The sequence below is a fragment of the Carlito syrichta genome, unplaced genomic scaffold (assembly GCF_000164805.1).
Source record: "Carlito syrichta isolate Samal-C Ts95f unplaced genomic scaffold, Tarsius_syrichta-2.0.1 Scaffold287905, whole genome shotgun sequence".
NCBI lineage: Eukaryota > Metazoa > Chordata > Mammalia > Primates > Tarsiidae > Carlito > Carlito syrichta.
The window spans coordinates 69,735-88,407 of record NW_007232001.1 but is presented as its reverse complement, the minus strand read 5'-3'; the positions used below and the strand labels follow the sequence as shown (position 1 = coordinate 88,407).

General features: G+C 35.5%; 1 protein-coding gene across 5 annotated transcripts in view; it reads right to left on the bottom strand.

The window, feature by feature from the left end:
• The window catches only part of ATP2B1 (ATPase plasma membrane Ca2+ transporting 1), a 66,442-nt gene that overhangs the window by 32,120 nt on the left and 15,649 nt on the right, over positions 1 to 18,673 (bottom strand). For 3 of the 5 annotated variants that reach the window (XM_021710010.1, XM_008053140.2, XM_008053141.2), the window contains exons 3-9: positions 13,281 to 13,535; positions 13,066 to 13,191; positions 8,895 to 9,035; positions 6,351 to 6,389; positions 5,096 to 5,257; positions 3,149 to 3,363; positions 342 to 584 (exon numbers count right to left, since the gene is read on the bottom strand). In XM_021710010.1, coding sequence (XP_021565685.1) covers positions 342 to 584; positions 3,149 to 3,363; positions 5,096 to 5,257; positions 6,351 to 6,389; positions 8,895 to 9,035; positions 13,066 to 13,191; positions 13,281 to 13,535 — 1,181 coding nt within the window. The remainder of the gene's footprint in view (positions 1 to 341; positions 585 to 3,148; positions 3,364 to 5,095; positions 5,258 to 6,350; positions 6,390 to 8,894; positions 9,036 to 13,065; positions 13,192 to 13,280; positions 13,536 to 18,673) is intronic. The other 2 variants (XM_021710009.1, XM_021710008.1) reach the window with 2 other exon arrangements.

The window sequence follows — 18,673 nt, the reverse complement described above, 5'->3', positions numbered from 1 at the left end:
TAGAAAATTAGGAGTTGGCTTCCTATATTAAGATAGCCTGGTCTTTCAAAAAATGAACTTATTAAGAACATATTCTGGTTACATGGCTTGGAAATTTCTGAACACAGAAAATTCAAAATACAGGAGACATATGTAAATAAAAAGAATGTATGTTAATCAAAAGACCTTACAACACAAATTTTAAAAACCTTATTACATGAATATATGCCTTTTAAAAACTTAACACAATTCAGCTTAATTTATATATATTAATAGTATGTCTGAAGAATTATATGTAGCCTAATCATTATAGATTTTAAAATAAACTTTCATATAAAAATTAATTATTAAAGAAATCTTACCAATATTTTTGATGTATAAGCACAATTCACAGAAATTCCTGTTACAAGATAGGACAAAATATTTGGTGGAATAGCTTCTGGTTCAGGAACCTTTTTATAATGTTTTTCATTTATGTAAGCTTGAACCACTGTCATTCTGTTCATTGTCAATGTTCCTGTTTTGTCTGAACAAATAGCTGTAGCATTTCCCATGGTTTCACAAGCATCCAGATGCCTTACTAAGTTGTTATCTTTCATCATTTTCTACGGTGACCAAAAAAAAAAAAAATCCAGTTAAGCTACATATAAAACCAATCGCAATCATCTTATTACACTGAAATGATTGTAAACTGCTTTAAAATTAGAACTAAAACTTCCAGCTTTATATATACTGTATGAAGCATCAATATAATACTAAAATAATTTTAACATGTTTGACCTATTCACCTAAGCTACAGCAAGTATTAACTTGCTGTGGTTTCATTCACTTTACTGCTGCATAACATAATCTAGTAGATGAGTTAAGACACCTGCATCCATATACAAATCAACTGACCATATGCCACCAATGCTTTCTATGAAACATCCTCTCATTACAAGAGCAATGACAATCTACTGTAAGTACAGTGGCCCTTACAGAAGTGCAGGAATACACTAAAGGATTAAGTCTTCTTATTAAGTGGGAAAAAAAGGATTCTTATATATCAGTCTTCATGGAAAAAGTAGATTTTATCAGCTAAAATAAAATGTTTGTGGATATGTAGTTCTTTTTTTTTAAAGTAACGCTGACACAATTTACATATTAAAACCAGAATAGGCCATTTTTATCTATCCCATATGCTGATAGCGTTGGTATTTTCATCTTCAGGATCAAAATATGTGTCACTTCTTTTTCTCATCTACAGCAACAAAAACAATGACTTCTAAAAAAAACAAGGGTGTTCAAGAGGTCTCAAGGAGCATGTAAGTTGAAATACTTTATAATTAATTCTCAGTACAAGTGTGGAATGGATCACAAACTACATAGAATCATTTTACAAAGCATTTTCTGTGATGACTAATATGTAACATGCTCAAAAAATTGGTTCCTTGAAAAAATAAATATGGGAAACAGAGATGTGTACTTCCCAAATTACTTGCTTTTCACATACTGAAGATTAGAAGAATGAAGTTCTATATGAAATAAAACATGTTCAATTTTGTAAAACACTAACAGAAGATCCATAATAAAGACCACAACTTTGTGAAAAGGACAGTAACTGGTAACATCAGAACTCAACAAATATTTATTAAAAAGCCTAAAGAATAGTTAAAATGCTCTTATTAATTTCTATTCAAGAAACATCAATTCTGCCAATATCTTTCTAATCAACTGAAAAATTAATATCATTCATTAATTTCAAAAGGAACTAATGACAGTGCAGGGAAGATGGCTGTTCAATGTATCTAAAACTTATTTTTACCTAAAATATTTCTAATTATTTTAAAACACCAAAAGGACAAATCAATGATTTTATTATATTTCACCATCATTTTAACACATTTACCATTTTATTTTTGAAACAAAATTTGTTATGTACCCGAAAAGCAAATAAATTCCAAGAATCGGCAAAACACATTCTTATCGTGACAGGTCTAACACTGAAGATAAGAGTGCGAGAGCAGAAACTATGACTAATTACAGTGTTCACTGCCAGCAATGTTACCTAAGGAGAACTGGTAATTAACATTTGAAAATTTACCACAGCAAAATTCCTATGTTTGGTATTATTATTATTATTTTTTTAACCTGGAAAGCAATTTTGGGGAAAAAAAAAAAAAATCAAAATTGTCCAAGGTAAATCTTTAAAAAAAAAAAAATCTCCAATTCATCCTTTCCATGTAATAGAAAATTGATAAAAATAAATGAATAATCTTCAAATGGATTATTACTTTGGGGAAACAGCCAAAAGCCAAGCCATCAGAGCTCACTGTCTAGCATTCTACTAGGAAAACAAGAAGGGCTGAGCTGCTCTCAAGTGGTCAGAGAAAGTGACATGTGGAAAGACTTGAAGAGAGTAAGAAAGCAGGTTACTCAAAGGAGGGAACCAGTGGGCCCTGCAGTGAGAACCAAGTTCAGATATCTAAAAATCAGAGGAAGGCTAGTGGGAGGGACCCGAGGAAGAGAGGGCAGGAGCGAGCACTGAGGGCTGACCAAGGGCTGGACTGGGCAGGGCCTGCAGGCTATGGTAAGAAGTCTAGATTTTACTCTAAGTGCCACGAGAAGTTACTAGAAGATTTTACACATGGAAATAACATGATAGGACTTTTTTTTTTTTTTAAAGAAACAAATCTAACTATGAGTCTGATGCTTAGACTGTGGGGCAACTGTAGAAATGGAAACTGAAAGTAGAAGGGCCTTGGAAGGTTGTATTTCAGTGAACCCTCTTTGCTCCTGTACTACATTAAATGACAAACACCCTCAACTTATTTTACAGATGGAAAAGAAGAGGTAGTGTGACTTGATAACATAACTATCAGGAATTGAAAACTAGGCTAGAACTTTGACTTAGCAGAGTCAAGCTTAGTGTTGTGCCAAGGCTGCCCTTCAAGGAATGCACAGGTCCCTATGTCCAGAGTCAAGGCTTCCCTCTGTGGAATGCTAGGTACCTATGTACAGATTCTCAACTAGGGAATGGGGCAGAGACTCAATGGATTTCTAAAGAAAACGGTGTACATTAATGAAAGTCCTCTACTTTCAAAATCAGAAAAGGAGTAACTGGATAAACATTTTCTATACTGGCTGAGGCTTTAAACACAATACATTTACTTAACTATTTTCTACTCACCTTGACTGAATAAGCCAGGGAGATGGTAACTGCAAGAGGAAGTCCTTCTGGCACTGCGACCACTAACACCGTAACACCAATGATGAAGAACTTCACAAAGTACTGGATATAAATGGGTGTACACTCAGCGAGCCATGGTCTCTTCTGAACCCAGAAGGTATCAATGACAAAATATAATACCAGGATGATAACTGTGATGGCAGACATCAACAGACCTTTTCAAAGAGAAAACAAAGAAAATGCAACTATTTAAATTTCTATGGACTATCCAATGCCAGTTACATATTAGCCACTTATTCAATTTATCTGAGAAATTGCTACCTCATTTTTGGACCTAACTTATCACTTAATGTTGTCAGATTTAATTTTTGTTTCTGAATACAGGCCTGTCCCCAGGAGAACCGGGAGAAAAGCATTTGTAATTCTTTCTTAGATTTAATTGTGTCTTTGGCCTTCTACTATAGCTGAGATAAAATAATAGGAAATAATAAGGAAATACCCAAAGGTTAGAGTAAGCTGGTGCCTTATGTGTTCAAGAGGTAACTGGCCTAAATGCTGATTACAATCTGATCACTGGGGAGACTTGAAATTCAATATTCAACCTGATGTTTAAAAAAAGTAACATCATAATAAACAATAATAAAATTATCTGAGTTATTCTTTCTTAATTTATTTTTGTCCTATCCTTACTGCTTCATTAACTTAGAAAACCAAGAGTCAACCACATATTACAAAACATTTGACTCTATTTTGTGAGATACTTATTCTTTTATAAACGTGTATTAAAAATAAGGCAAGTCTACATAACTGGGTCTAAAATCCCACTCTAATCTCTCTAAATGCCATCACCATCGCAAATCGACCCTTTTCTCCAATACTATGTGAGTCAGAACTAACGTTTGGCTACATTTTACAAAAAGCAATTGTCTGCTATTAGATAATATGCTTAGTGAGGACAGAAGCAAAAACTTGACTTTTTCCATCACTCCTAGAAAGAAGTGAAATGATGTAATTTAAGTGACTTTAATAATGTAAGATTATTTATCCACATAGTGTTCTCTCAAAAAGATGATACTGCTGGAGGGCATGCTCTTTTTATCTAAAACCCTCTTCCCCCAAAGAATGGTTCTATAAACAGAAGTATTTTCTAGTGACGGCAATAATTTAGTAACTTCAGCCTCGCTACAGTGATTTCATTCAGCTGAACTAAACAGTAACATTTAGAAAGAGACATAAATAAATGTTTTCATGGACACCAGTAAAAAGATGAGTAACATGTGTGATGGACCTTCTTTTTATTAAAACATAATAGGCTCATCTGTACTGGGTCACCTCCCTGGTTGCTTTCTTTCCACTTCCCTTAGCAATTCAGAGAGGAGTGCATAGGTTTGTAAACTGGGCAGACGCAGGCACTAATTCTAAACTGACCACTCATTGGCTGTGAACAGAGGTCAATTCTCTCTCTGCAATGATAGTATAAGTAGCAACAGTGACTCCAAGGGTCTCATACACTGTGCATACAGTTAAAAATAGTATTAACGCCCCTCTACTCACAAAGCAACAATTTCTTGCCTTAAGTGTGTCAAAAGACAATTTTCAGCAGAAAGTTGGCATATTTTAAGATAAAACACTTAGCCGGGCTCGGTGGTTCAACCTGTAATCCCGCGCCTTTAGGAGGCTGAGGTGAGTGGATTGCCTGAGCCCGCGGGTTCGAGACCCGCCTGGGCAGAGAGACCTCATCTCTACAATAAATAAAATCAGCCAGGCATGGTAGTGCATGCCTGTAATTCCGGCTACTTGGAAGGCTGAGGCAGAAGGATCGCCGGAGCCCAGCAGGTCGAGGCTGCTGTGGCCGGGAGCGGCCACTGCACTCCAGTCTGGGCGACAGAGACTCCAACTCAAAAAACAAAACAAAACAAAAACCACTTTTTCTTCTCTATATCATACCTGCTTTGCCAATCTGAACAGCTAGTTTTGTAAGTTTCCCTTGTAAAACAGATTTTTCCTTTTTTGGCAAATTTGCTTTCTTTTTGTCTTTTTCATCGCCATCTCCACCTTCTTCACTCTTCAATGGCTGCATTTCCATGGCTGCACCATCCTGGGCTTTTGCTACATTTAAGAGCAAATATAACTTCATTACATTTTAAAGGCACATATCACTATTAAGATTCTGCAGTGATTTTAAAAGAATTAGTTTCATATAGAAACTAGACAAGGTATAAGCATTCAGTTTTATGTATGTGAGTGTGTCTACAAAGACTAAACAACATAATAGTGACATTAGGTTGTGAAATTTTGTGCTAGATTTGAGAATGTTGTGCTATTATGTAATGAGGATGAGGCAGAAAAAAATACAGGGTCTTTAAACAGAGAATTAAAGAATACTAAGTTATTTCTTTTCCTGTGTTATATTTGGTAATGTCTAAACACCATAAATATCTCTCCTATTATTTATGACTATAATGTAGGGACTATGGATGACTACGTGTAGTCATCCATAGTGTAGAGAAATATGTACATATTTACAGATTCTTAAATAAATGCAAAAACATACTACATATTTCTTCGCATTTTTGGTACCAACTATAAAATAACTGGTGTTCAAATACCTGAAATACTAAAGTTGAAAGTTATCTACATATGTTCACTACAGGCTGAGCAACCCTAATCTGAAAATCTGAAATATTCCAAACCTGAAACTTTTTAAGCACTGACATGACACCACAGGTGGAAAATTCCACACCTGACAGCATGTGACAGAGTCATAGCCAAAACCTTGTTTCCGGCACAAAATCATCAAAAATATTGTATAAAATTACCTGTAGGCTATGCATTTAAGGTATATATACCTTATTAGCTTATGAAACATAAATGAATTTTGTGTTTAGACTTGGGTCTCATTCCCAAGATTTGTCATCATGTATATGCAAATATTCCAAAATCCTAAAAAAATCTGAAATCTGCAACACTTCGGCAAAATCCCAAGCATTTTGGATACCACATATCATAATTAAAATATCATTAACACTGTAGAGACAGCATGATTAAGGCACTGGCAAGAAGAGACGTTAACCCAAGTTAACATATATTGTTGATTTTCCTTGTCACATGTATCTGACTTTTGGACAGATATAGTACACAGTACATCTATTTTGGAATTTATGAAGACAAGCTCATTGTACTTTTATCCTTCTGAATTTACCTTTGTTACGATTCTCAATAGCTCCATCTTGTTTCTTATCTGTAGAAACAAAATGGGAATTAAAGCTTTCCAAAGAAATGAATACAGCCATACTAAATTATGCAGAGGTAGTTCACATTTCTATAATAGAATTGCTACACAATGGTGTCTCTGTATGTCTATAGATTAGAGACATTTGGGCTCACCTTTACAGGCTCTGGGACTAGGACAGGAAGTAAGATGTGTGAGTGTTTCTTCACTGGAAAGATTAGAGACATTTGGGTTGTAGTGATCTCCTTGGTCAATCAGACCTAGGTCTTACCCAAGGGGGAATACTTCAAAATAATTCAGGGCATTATGCTTGTTTGATTTATCCATAAGACTTGACTCTGAAATAAGCCCAAATATGGTACATGAGTTCTCAAACTAAATATGGACATAACCCTAAGAAGGCAGAAAAGGTCAGGGATGAAGGAGGGAGGGATGTTATAAAAGAGACAACAGGCACACAGGAGAGCCTTTATGGGAGAAAGCTGTATGTATAAAACATAGAAGAAAGTTGGTAAAAGTAGAATACTAATGTACAGAGCAAGTCAGTAAGACTACCAGGTCAGGTAATTCTCCATGTCAGCTCATATTTGGAGGACACAGAAAGATGAGCATGTTTCAGTCAATACAGAAATCAAGGAGGGTCTCTATTGTTTGGAAGCAGCAGCGCAATACTGAAAATGACCAAGAGGCATCTGAACCACTCAGCCTACTTTCTTCCAATGTCTATCAAGGAGAACAATCTTCAAACTGAAAAACATGGACCAAATATGATCGGGGAGGAACAGAAGCTTAAGACAGATGAGGAGATGGTAAGAGAATACCTTGCTACTTTGAATGAGATCAAGTTAGGAGAAACCAGACAGTCACAGCTCAGGCCATGGAGGGAACTGAGACAGATTCCCCTGGACTGCTTTTTAGTAATCAACAAAGTAATCAAGGGAATGGGAGAAGGGCTGGAAGTCCACAGATGGAAAAATGTTGTCCTGGGTTATCAAAAGAATAAAAAATGGCAGACAACAAATTAAATGCTAATTCCCATGGGAATATTCAGAACTAGATTACAAAAAGCAGTTGTATTAAGACTTGGAAGGAAAAGTGCTTAGTGGAAAAGACACTGTGGGGTCAATAAGAAAAAAGCCATGATGAAAACTTTTTTCATAGGGTCCAATGACTGTCAAGTCCTACATATCAGGATTAAACACAGCACAGGGTTAAGGGCACACTCCGGAGCCAGAGAGGAGCATATGACCTGCAGTAAATTATACAACCTCAACAAGCCTCAGGTTACTCATCAGTAAAAAGAATAATAGCCTTCACCTTGTATAGCTGTGAACATAAGAGAGAGTATGCAGAACATGCAATAAATGGAATAATTACTGCTAGTTTTCAAACTGCCTCCATTCAGCCTTAAGAAACCTACAGAGGCATATCAGGGGTTGCCTCAAGGAATGGGGTAGAAAAAAACCTATGCTGTGGGGCTTGCCATCTTCACCTGCAGCCAGAACTTTTCAAATACACTTGTTAGAAACAGGATTTCACAGCTAAATACAAAACAAGGAACAAGGAACAAAACAAACCACTCAAATGTTAAAAACACTGATGGAGTTATAGCAAACCAAGAATTTTGCAAGGCATTTATATTAGAAGACCTCAAAATATTCACACCAGAAAGAGAAATATGGGCTTACTACTCTAAAGTTAAAAAAATGTAAGTGGCTAAACCACAGCAAACTTCATTGACCTAAAGACTCTAGAGTGGTCCTGAGTGGGAGGGAAGGGTAGTACAACAGACACTGAGAGGGTAAAGGGCAGGTCTTTTAAGAGTATCATGCCTCCTGACCAGGAGATTTTGAGATGTCTCCTAAGCAAGACAGAGTTTCTTACGGGATCCCTGTGGACAAACAGTATGGTTACCAAGTTTGCTGATGACAGATCACTTGAAGGGATAGCAGATACAATGAATTGAAATAAAAAAGATCTTGGTATCCAGTGATGGCTGAATACAGCAAGACAAACGTAAGGTGTCAAAATTCTAGTCTTGGGTCCAAAACCCAAGTGAATTAAGTATGGGATGGGAAATATGAATAGTAGAAAATGAAAAAAGTACTAAAAAGCTCAATGAGACCAAAATGTGATAAGGCTAATGACTACTACTGACATAGTAGAAAATCAACCATGACTCAAGAGGAAGCAAGGGTTTGATTCATTCTGTTGATCAGATGTCAGGGATGATCCTAAAACCAGAGAACAGAGCCAATGGAAGCATTCAAGAAGATGTTAATTTCTTTTATGGTAAAGGGGACTGATGTGTTCTCTACTAGTGGACTATGAAATCAAAAGACAAATTTCCTCCTTTGCCTATACCACTTGAAAGTATAATATTGGGTTAAAAACCTTTTGCAGAATTTTTCATATAAGACTCTCATTGAAAGAAGTTTATTTTCTGTACCAGATCTCACAATCTAGTTGACATATTTACAAATACCAATTTTTATGGCAAATTGCTATTCTTACTCTTCTTTTCCTTTTTCTTTTCATCTTTCTTCTCTTCCTCTTCACCTCCAGCTCCAAGTAAGGTAAAGATAATTCCAGTTTGAGAATTCACACCTACAGCTGTAACTACCATTCTTCCAGAGCCTTCCATTACATGAGTACCTATAACAGAAAGCTTAGTTTGTTTTTAAAAATTATAACAGATTTCCCTCCTACCACCAAATTTCAAGCTTTGGTAATACTATCTTTAACATCCTCAATATTTAATAAATTTAGTAAGACATTAAAGAAAAATTATTGTGCTTAAGGTTTTATACTGTAATCAGTTATATTCAAGTTCAATGCTCACTCTACTACTTGTTTACCACATGGCATTGGGCAAATTGTAACAATTCAATTCCTCATCTGTATATTTCATAGAAATATAAGCTATACATTTCACAAATAAACTTATAAATATAAACTGCTTAGCATACTGCCTGGAATTTTCAAGGGTTCAACAAATGGTCATTATTAATTATAACCAAAGGTATGAGAAACTTTCTCTGAGAAAAACACTGCTTAGTAAGAAACTTGTATAGGACCAAAAAAATTTCATGGCAGTGGATGCCCCATTTCCTACCCTCAATCCCATGACCTCAATCCAGCCTCCACCTCTCATTCCAGCCTCCCTCAGTAACTGCAGTAGCCCCTACCTTGTCTCACTCATTTTAATCTTCGTTAAGTGTGATTTCCTTATATGCTTCTCATGGCTCAGAAATGTCTGAGTCTACACTGCCTACTGGAGTGAGTCAAAAGTCTACACCATAAGTGAGACCAACCAACCTTTCAAAGCTTTTTGCCCACTACTCTCATAGAATTCCATCACAGAAAGCAAGAATGGAGAGGGGAGCATGCTGAATTTCAACTGTGCCCTCACAACAGTCTTGCAGGTTGGCAGACATACTATTCTTATTTTCTAGAAACCTGCCTGAGGTTATTCAACTCCTAAGTGGCAAGGCAAAGACTCAGTCCTCAGTCCAGCTCTGTTAGAGGATAAAGGGCATATCCTTCCTAAGTTACAGTGCCGATAAGTTTGCTTATGGTTTTCTAGCCTGATACGTCCACATCCCTGCATCTTTCCTTTGCCATTAAAAAGCTTCCCGCCCCACCCTGATTCTCATCTTTTGTTAACTTTAAGTAGGCTTTAAAACACAACTCTTTTTACATTCACTAGTCTTCTTTATAGTTATTAATGATTTGTATTTTATCTCCTAGTTCCCAACCTTCTGGGGGGATAGTGTCTGTAGCATCTGCCATAATCTTTTGTACCAAACCGATGCGCAAAGGTTATTTGCTAACCAGGATAATAAAGCAAATGCCCACAAGCATTTAGGAATTTCTATTTGGTTATTCATTACTGAGTAACTTATCTAATATGAGTTTTTTAGGCCTTTGCTAATCTTGCTTTTTAAAATGTGTATTCTGAGTATTTTACTAGTTATGAACTTCTGTGCCAGTGAAAGTGCAGAGGAAACAAGAAATGAAAATTAATACAGTGAAATAATATTTACTAAGTACTACATGTAAAAGACAATTTGCTGTTTCTTTTAACAATTCTGGTTTTCTCCAGACTCCGACTTTTTAAGTTCTGTTTTTCCTTACCACAGGTAACCAGAAGCTGGCAGTGAATGTGCTCAGGCAAAGTAAACAGTTCTTAGTCTTGGTCATATCCCCACCACTAACTGCATGCTGCTTTAAAAAATCTAAATTTAAGAAGCCAAGAACAGCAGTAAGAGATGGCATCAAGAGAGTAAATTTAAAAATAAATGCATGTCATGTTTTTTAGTACATTTTTGGAAAAGGGAAATAAATGCAGAAAAACTTTCCCACCCATACTATGATAAGGGGCTCAACAAAGTTATTTCAGTCTTTTCTTAAACATGGAAAATTTGTAGTTTTCCTGGTACACTTGGTGTATTAGAAACCTGAGTCTACACAAAGCTAGTCGTCTCTGTTAAAACAGAAAAGGACAAAGTTCAGGGAAAGGAAATCAATCTGAGAGCTAAGCACTATGTAAACAGGCTAGACGTACACAGAAGTCCAAACAGTTTACACAGCAAAAGGCACCAGGGGACTAGCTCAGTTTGTCACATATCATGGTCTAGTTAATCTATGGGAGTAAGGTATGATTAGATAGCTTCCCTCTCCTTTGGAAATTTTACAGATTTTATTTGGTTAACATTAACTAGTTTCTCAGAAGCATAGCAAGAAGTTAGTAGAATAAATACACATTATACTTAAATACATTAAGTTTACATATTCAAGATATTTCTGGCTATTTGCTATGAATTACAAGCACATCAGTATGAAGAAAAACCCAAATAGAGTATAAATGTTCTTCGATAGGATATCGAAGGTATACAAATCTCAAGATAAAAAAAAAAATTAAAATAGAGATGAGATCTCACTATATTGCTCAGGCTGGTTTTGAACTCCTGGCCTGAAGTGATCCTCCTATCTTGGTCTCCCAAAGTGTTGGGCTTATAGGCATGAGCCAACATCGGTGCGTGGCCTCAAGATTTTCTTTTGATAGAACATAAGTCTATATTACATTTGGAACTTTTACCTTATTTACAATACTCTTTATAAATATATATTCATATAATTACTCTGATTTTTTTGCAATAAAATGTTTTGTTTTACAAATCTGAAGGTAATGGTTAAACTTAGATTTACTCCAAAGTTGTGATTTTGGCTTAACTGACCCTTACGGATATCACAGTTTGACTCTGGTTTCAGTAAAATCACATTCAACCAATTAAAACATAAAGCTCATAGAGAAGGACTGAAAAATTACAGATGCCAAGTTATTGTAGTCAAAGCAGCAGGAATCTTATAACAATGTATAAAATGATGGCATTCCATCAGCATCTGATAATGATAATGGAAGGTAGGCTACAATTGGCCTCCCCAAATTCTAGGATAAATTCAAACCAGTAGATATAGTTTTTTGTTGTTGTTGCTGCTGCTTTTTTTTTTTTTTTTTTTAAAGTCAAGAGTCTCATTCTGTCACCCAGGCTGGAGTACAGTGGCATGATCACAACTACTGCAGCCTTCATCTGCTGGGCTCAGGTGATTCTTCTGTTTCAGCCTTCCAAGCAGTTGTGACTACAGGTATGTGGCATAACATCCATCAAATTTTTTCCTTTATTGTAGAGGTGAGATACTGCCATGTTGCTCAGACAGGTTTCTAACTCCTGAGCTCTGGCAATCCTCTCACCTTGGCCTCCCAAAGTACTGGGATTACAGGCATGAGCCACTGTGCCTAGCTCAACTCAGCAAATATAGCTCTGATAGACAATTTCATAAGTTTTATAATGAACAATGGAAATTAAGAGTAGGAAACTAGAAAATCAAAAGGTAAAGAATTCTCATGCTTTTAGGGTCGATTTGTGTCACTTGGCTTCCTCTCATTTAGTCTTTTAGAAGGAAATTTATAATCTTCCCACCATCTCTTCCATTTCATTTCCAATTAACCTTACCTCAAGCTATCCATTAGGCTACTACAAGAGTCTCCCAAGCAGACACCCACCTCTCCCTTTCAAACAGTATCCTGACCTACACACATTCTTCCCGTCTCCATTCCAAGAATATATCTTAATCATGTGCAAATTCAACCCTGACTAGATGCGGGTGACTCCTAGACCTCCTATAGGTTAGTCACATAATATCAAATAAATAGTTTACGTCTCAGATTCATTCTTCAGCAGTTAAATGAAGTAGCTGAATCATGGTAAACGCATCGGTTCTTTAAAAAAAAACCAAACCTTGTCCTTCACTAATTTTCTTCAAACATATACTAATTCTTTAATTTTATACTTAAGAATAATCATGATACAGAGTAACAGAACAATTCAAGAGATATCCTTAGGCCTATATTTTAGTTTTATCATTACACTAACACTGAATCTCACATCTCTTGATTTTTTTGAACTCAGATTCCTCATTTGTGAAATACAACTCTGTGGTCAACAACCTCCAAAGTTTCTGTCAGCTTACCAAGAAAGTCTTTAAGGATTACAAGGGTAGATGGTAGCATAAAATACGGCATCCTCTTCACGTTACTGGTTCTTAGGAAAATGGTGTTTGTTGACAATGGTACATAGTAGTGGGGGAGGAAAAAGTTCACAGTTATACAAGAAATTCATACCTGATAGAAGTAAGGGATCCTTATCTAAAGACTTCTTAACATGATCCGATTCACCAGTCAATGAGCTTTCATCAATTTTAAGATCATTGCCTTGAATTAGTATGCCATCAGCTGGAAGAAGATCACCTAAAAAAAAATGCAATGATATGCTTAACTGAAAGCGAGATCACAAAAGTTTTAGGTCTGGTGTCAGATGTATTGCTCTTTTTACTTACCATATTTCACTTGAGCAATATCTCCGACAGTAATGTCAGCTACAGGTATCTGAATGACCTGACCACCCCTGATGACGGTGAACTTCTGTTCTTGTTCAATTCGACTCTGCAAACCTCTGAACTGTTTTTCCTTACTCCAGTCATTGAAAGCTGTTACTAACACCACACACACTACAGACAAGAGGATGGCAGCTCCTTCAATCCAACCAGTTTCACCTTCACCTTCTTCTTCCCCAACAGAAACTTCTCCACAAACTATTTGGAAAGAAAAAAAATGCCTATCAAAAATTTATTCTGAATTGACAACATAAATATAAGAAATGAAAACCATATTTTTGAGTTGTTTATTCACTTTATCAATTTTACTTATAGATCTAAACACTATTAAATTCAAAACCTTCCACAAAAACTCTTATTATGTCAATTTCAAGTTCAAGTTCCTGCCTCTGAGAGGCTGCCTCAGGACAGGAAGGCAGTCTAGGATGCTAACTAAGAGTAAAGATACTGGAGGAGGTCAAATCTTGCTCCTAAGGAAAGGTACTTAGTTTTGAGACTTGGTATTTTAATCTGTCAAATTAGTGTACTACCACCCACCCCAGGATTGTTGTTAGGACTAAAGGTGAAGATACATGAAAAGCAGGTGGAGCAGTAACTGAGACATCCATCATACTCAACCAATGGATAAAGCTACTAATTATTACATATGGTAAACAAGACATACATAAAAATTAGTATTATGTGAAATCCATGGCTCATTCTTCTTTACTATGTCATTTTTACTGGACTATGATCAAAGCTTGGCTTTTATAACAGGAAACAGGAAAAGTTAAGCAAAGTGTCACTTGTTAATTCAACTATTTGAGCACCTACTAGGAGCCAAGTAGGGATACAGTACTGAATGAACATAGACTCCCTCTCCTCCTGGAACCCACACTCAGACTGGCAGGTGGGTGGTGTATGAAGAATTCAGATAATAAAACACAAATCGCTGACTTCCATATCAGCAAGTGCTATGAAGAAAATAAAACAGAGTGGTGGTTTTTAAGTGAAGAAAGAGGGCTACTTGAGATTAGGTGCAGAGAAGTCCCCTCTGAGGTCTCAGGTCATAGAGATCCAGGGAAAGAAAATTCCAGGGAGAAATTAAAGTCAGTACAAATGCTCTATGGCAGAAAAGAGTTCAGAAAGAGATGGAGAGGAAACCCCAAACCTCAAACCCCAAAACTATAGAGTCAATAACAGTGAAAAATAATGGAACAAGCTTTTTGACTTCAGGCTGTAATCCATTTGTGAATCTAAAATCAATTCAGTGACTCATGACCAGCATTCAAAAGAATGAAACAGAACAAAACAGGAATGATAAATATGTAGCACAGGTAAGTGCTGTTTCCTGAAATTTGACTTTCATTATTTATACATTCACATGAGAGAATATATGCTTCTGGGTTGTATTTCTTACTCAGTTGGACTGAGATGTCTGAAAGGCATTGTTCTCTTAAACAGACAAAGCAGGAGGATTATTCAGAAGAATGAGTAAATAAAACACACTAAGAATGATTAGAGCATATTTCAGAATTGTGAACACAGATTGAAGAAAGGATGTGAAGGGGTGAGTGTGCTGACTACAGATCAATCTAGGAGGGAAAACAGAGACTGAAGTTAGAGCAACGAATGAGAAGGAAGACAGGATGTGAACAGGCACTAAACATTTCCTGAGAAGTAGCAGCAAAATTCTGCTGTCAATGAGTACACAGTAGGTTTTCTAAAGTGAGGGGGAGGCAGGATGATCCACTGAGTGGGCTGGCCCTCTCCAATTCGAATACCAGAACTTCTTTTTTAGTTGTTTTCAAGCTCAAGAAAAGACTATGTATCACTGTGTGCAATAACTTGTTAGGTAAATTTATAAGTTACATTCTTTTAAACAGTAGAAGCTATAAGAATAAATGCCCCTGTCATAGCCCTCTCCCTAGCAAGAAGGCAGGAGTTTAACTCTGAAAGCAAGTCTGGCTTGGAAACACAGCTAAAATATTATCCAAATGAAACATTTCAGTGGGTTTTGATATCATTTATTAAAAATATAAAAATGTAATACTTTATAATAAGAGTGCAAGAATAACAGATTGACAGCAGATGCAATTTACTAGTCATATTTGAACAAATACTTTTTGTGGAACTCATGGGTGGGTCTCATAAAAATGAATATCATGATTCAGTGAATACACTTTTTCCACTTGGATTTATATAATGTGTGTTTCTCAGGCTCAGACCCAAATCAGGTTAACAATAATGCTTCAAAGCCATATTAAAAAAAAAAAATCTAAACTTTAAATTTTATCTCATCTTTTACTTTCAATTTCTATTTTTGTATATGCATAAAAATATATATTATATAGATATAACTATAAAGATATATAACTAATAAATTCACCATTTGGAGGTATGTACTCATTTTTCTTCCTGATAAATAACCAAAAATGTTTAAAGAACAATGCAACAGAGGTTAAGGGGGAAAGAATTATAAATAATTATACAGCTTTTGACTTTTAGTCTCATATGCATATTTGTTACTAAACTACTGAATATTTCAAAAGAAAACTTGAGGCAAATTAATGACATTTCATTTTATACATTATACAGAAAAGATGAAAATAATCTTGAAATAGATAGTATTAAAATATTTGTAGAAACCGAATCCTTTTCATACTATTGATTTCAAATTTTTAGAAGAACTATAGGGGAAAAAAGATAGTAACACCAAGATCAAAGTTATACAAAAGGACTAAATTTTACAGTTGTAAAAAAAACTTAATAATGTGCTCAGTAAAGTTCAAGTGCAAATATAGTAACAAAAATCTATTTTATCAAAGATGTTCCCTTATAAATATTCAACTGAGAGATACGCACAATCTAAATTCAGTGGAAATTGGTTTCGGTGAATACTTCTGTCTCCACCACAAGGCAAATATTCCATTTTAAAGCCCTTTACTCGAGCTATTCCTAATCAAGTTTGTGGATTACTATGACAGAGAAGCAGTTCCCAAAGTACTGCCAAGGAACCCCAGGGAAATTCTAAATATTTTCATAATAATACAAAAACATTATTTGCCTTATATTTCATTAATGTATAATAAGATTTTAAAGATTACATTTGTTAATGCAAGATTACACATAAATACAGAAGCAGATATGAGAATCTAAACTTCAATTAAGCTGGACATCAGAAATACAACAAAATGAAAAACATCACTCCTTTCATTATTTTATTTAAAAATTCATTATTGGAGAGAACATTTTTTATCAAAGTGCTATCTATGCTAGTATGCAATAGGTTACTGTTATTTTAAAATGCACTGATAAATATTTTTCCAGCTTTATTGAGGTATAATAGAAAAATAAAAATTATATGCATTTAGGGCAATGGTCCTCAACCTTTTTGGCATCAGGGACCAGTTTTGTGGATGACATTTTTCCATGGACAGGAGTGGGAGGTGGTGGTAGGGGAGGGGGACCATCACACATTAGATTCTAATAAGGAGCATGCAACCTAGATCTCTCACACGCACAGTTCACAATAGGACTCAGTTCACAATAGGGCTTGTGCTCCTATGAGAATCTAATGCCTCCACTGATCTGATAGAAGGCGGAGCTCCTTTCACCCACGGCTCCTCTCCTCCTGTTGTGCAGCCCGGTTCCTAACAGGCCTTGAACCAGTACTGGTCCGCAGCCCAGGAGTTGGGGACCCATGATTTAGGGTATAAAATGTATGTTTATATATACACACAAACACACACACAAATGATTACCACATTCAAGTTAGTTAACATATTCATCACCTCAAATGGTTACTCTCCGTGGTATATACAAATACCTTAATAAATATTTTAAAATTTCTTCATTTTAATTTTGAATACACTAAATATATCCATAGGTATAATCTACATAATCAAAAGTTCTTCAGAGTACTCAATACTTTAAGTGTAAAGGAACTTTGAGACAAAAAGTTTGAGAACCCCTGGTATACAGATACTACTATCCATAGATTTTTTTGTGGTGTGGGCTTATATAAACCAGATAGTATTAGTAAGAAATTTTCCCTTATAAATATTCAACTGAGAGATACGCACAATCTAAATTCAGTGGAAACTGGTTTCGGTGAATACTTCTGTCTCCGCCACAAGGCAAATATTCCATTTTAAAGCCCTTTACTCGAGCTATTCCTAATCAAGTTTCATGCCAGATAGTATTAGTAAGAAATTTTGATAATTTAGATTTCTAAGACTGTGGATTTACAAATAGATTCCCTTTAAGTAAGTTACTACATCTTAATCTTAAAACATACATGATAAAAAGATACATGTAGTATACTAATAAATGTTAGAAAAGGGTAAATATTAAATAACTTTTCACCACTGAGCAAAAACAAAAACATTCTATGTTTTATTAATAACTTCCAGTGGATTCTGACTCCTTTCGAAGGGCTTTGCAACACTGACAGCACATCTTTGAAGGAATTACTTTACATGACCACCCAAGTCAACTTTTAGAGCTAGCAAGTATTTATTAAACTTTCCACAACTTGATAGATATAACAACAGCTTGCTTCCACAAACAAAAATATTTTGATGAAAAGTCTTTTGATTGATCTACTTTATGATGACCCGAACATAGTAACCAAAACCCAGGCTAGACTTCCTATCAGTTATACAATCCACTAGCAGGAATATTAATTTTAAGTAATTTCAAAGGCAGCAACAGAAGAAATTTAAAAAAGAAATGCATGTCACAGAAAGATAGACCAAAAAGAAAAAAGAAAAAACAACAACAACCCCAAACCGTTAGTAGCCACTAGCTGAAACAGATCCCTCCCTCTCTGATGTATTTCTCCGCTGGTCAGGATACTCTGCATGGGCTGAGTATATCCCTTATCCAAAATGCTTGGGATGAGAAGTGTTTCAAGTTTTTCAGATTTTGGAATATTTGAAAATATATAATGAGTTATCTTGGGGATAGAACCTAAGTTTGAAGATGAAAACTTCATTTATATTTTACATACCTAATATACATAGCCTACAGGTAATTTTATATAATATTTAAAAAATAATTTTGTGCATGAAACAAAGTTTGTATTAAGTATTTACATGTGGAACTTTCCACTTGTGGTGGTGTCATGTTGGTGCTTAAAAATTTTTGAATTTTGAAGCATTTTGGATTTGGGATTTTCATATCAAGGATGCTCAAACTACCGAGTAAACATTTCTATAAGGGTGAAGGTTTTACTCAAATGGTGTACGTAGCAAACCACTTTAAGGACTTGAAAAGTAGCCGGGCTCAGTGGCTCAGCCTGTAATCCCACGCCTTTGGGAGGCTGAGGTGAGTGTACTGCCTGAGCCCGCGGG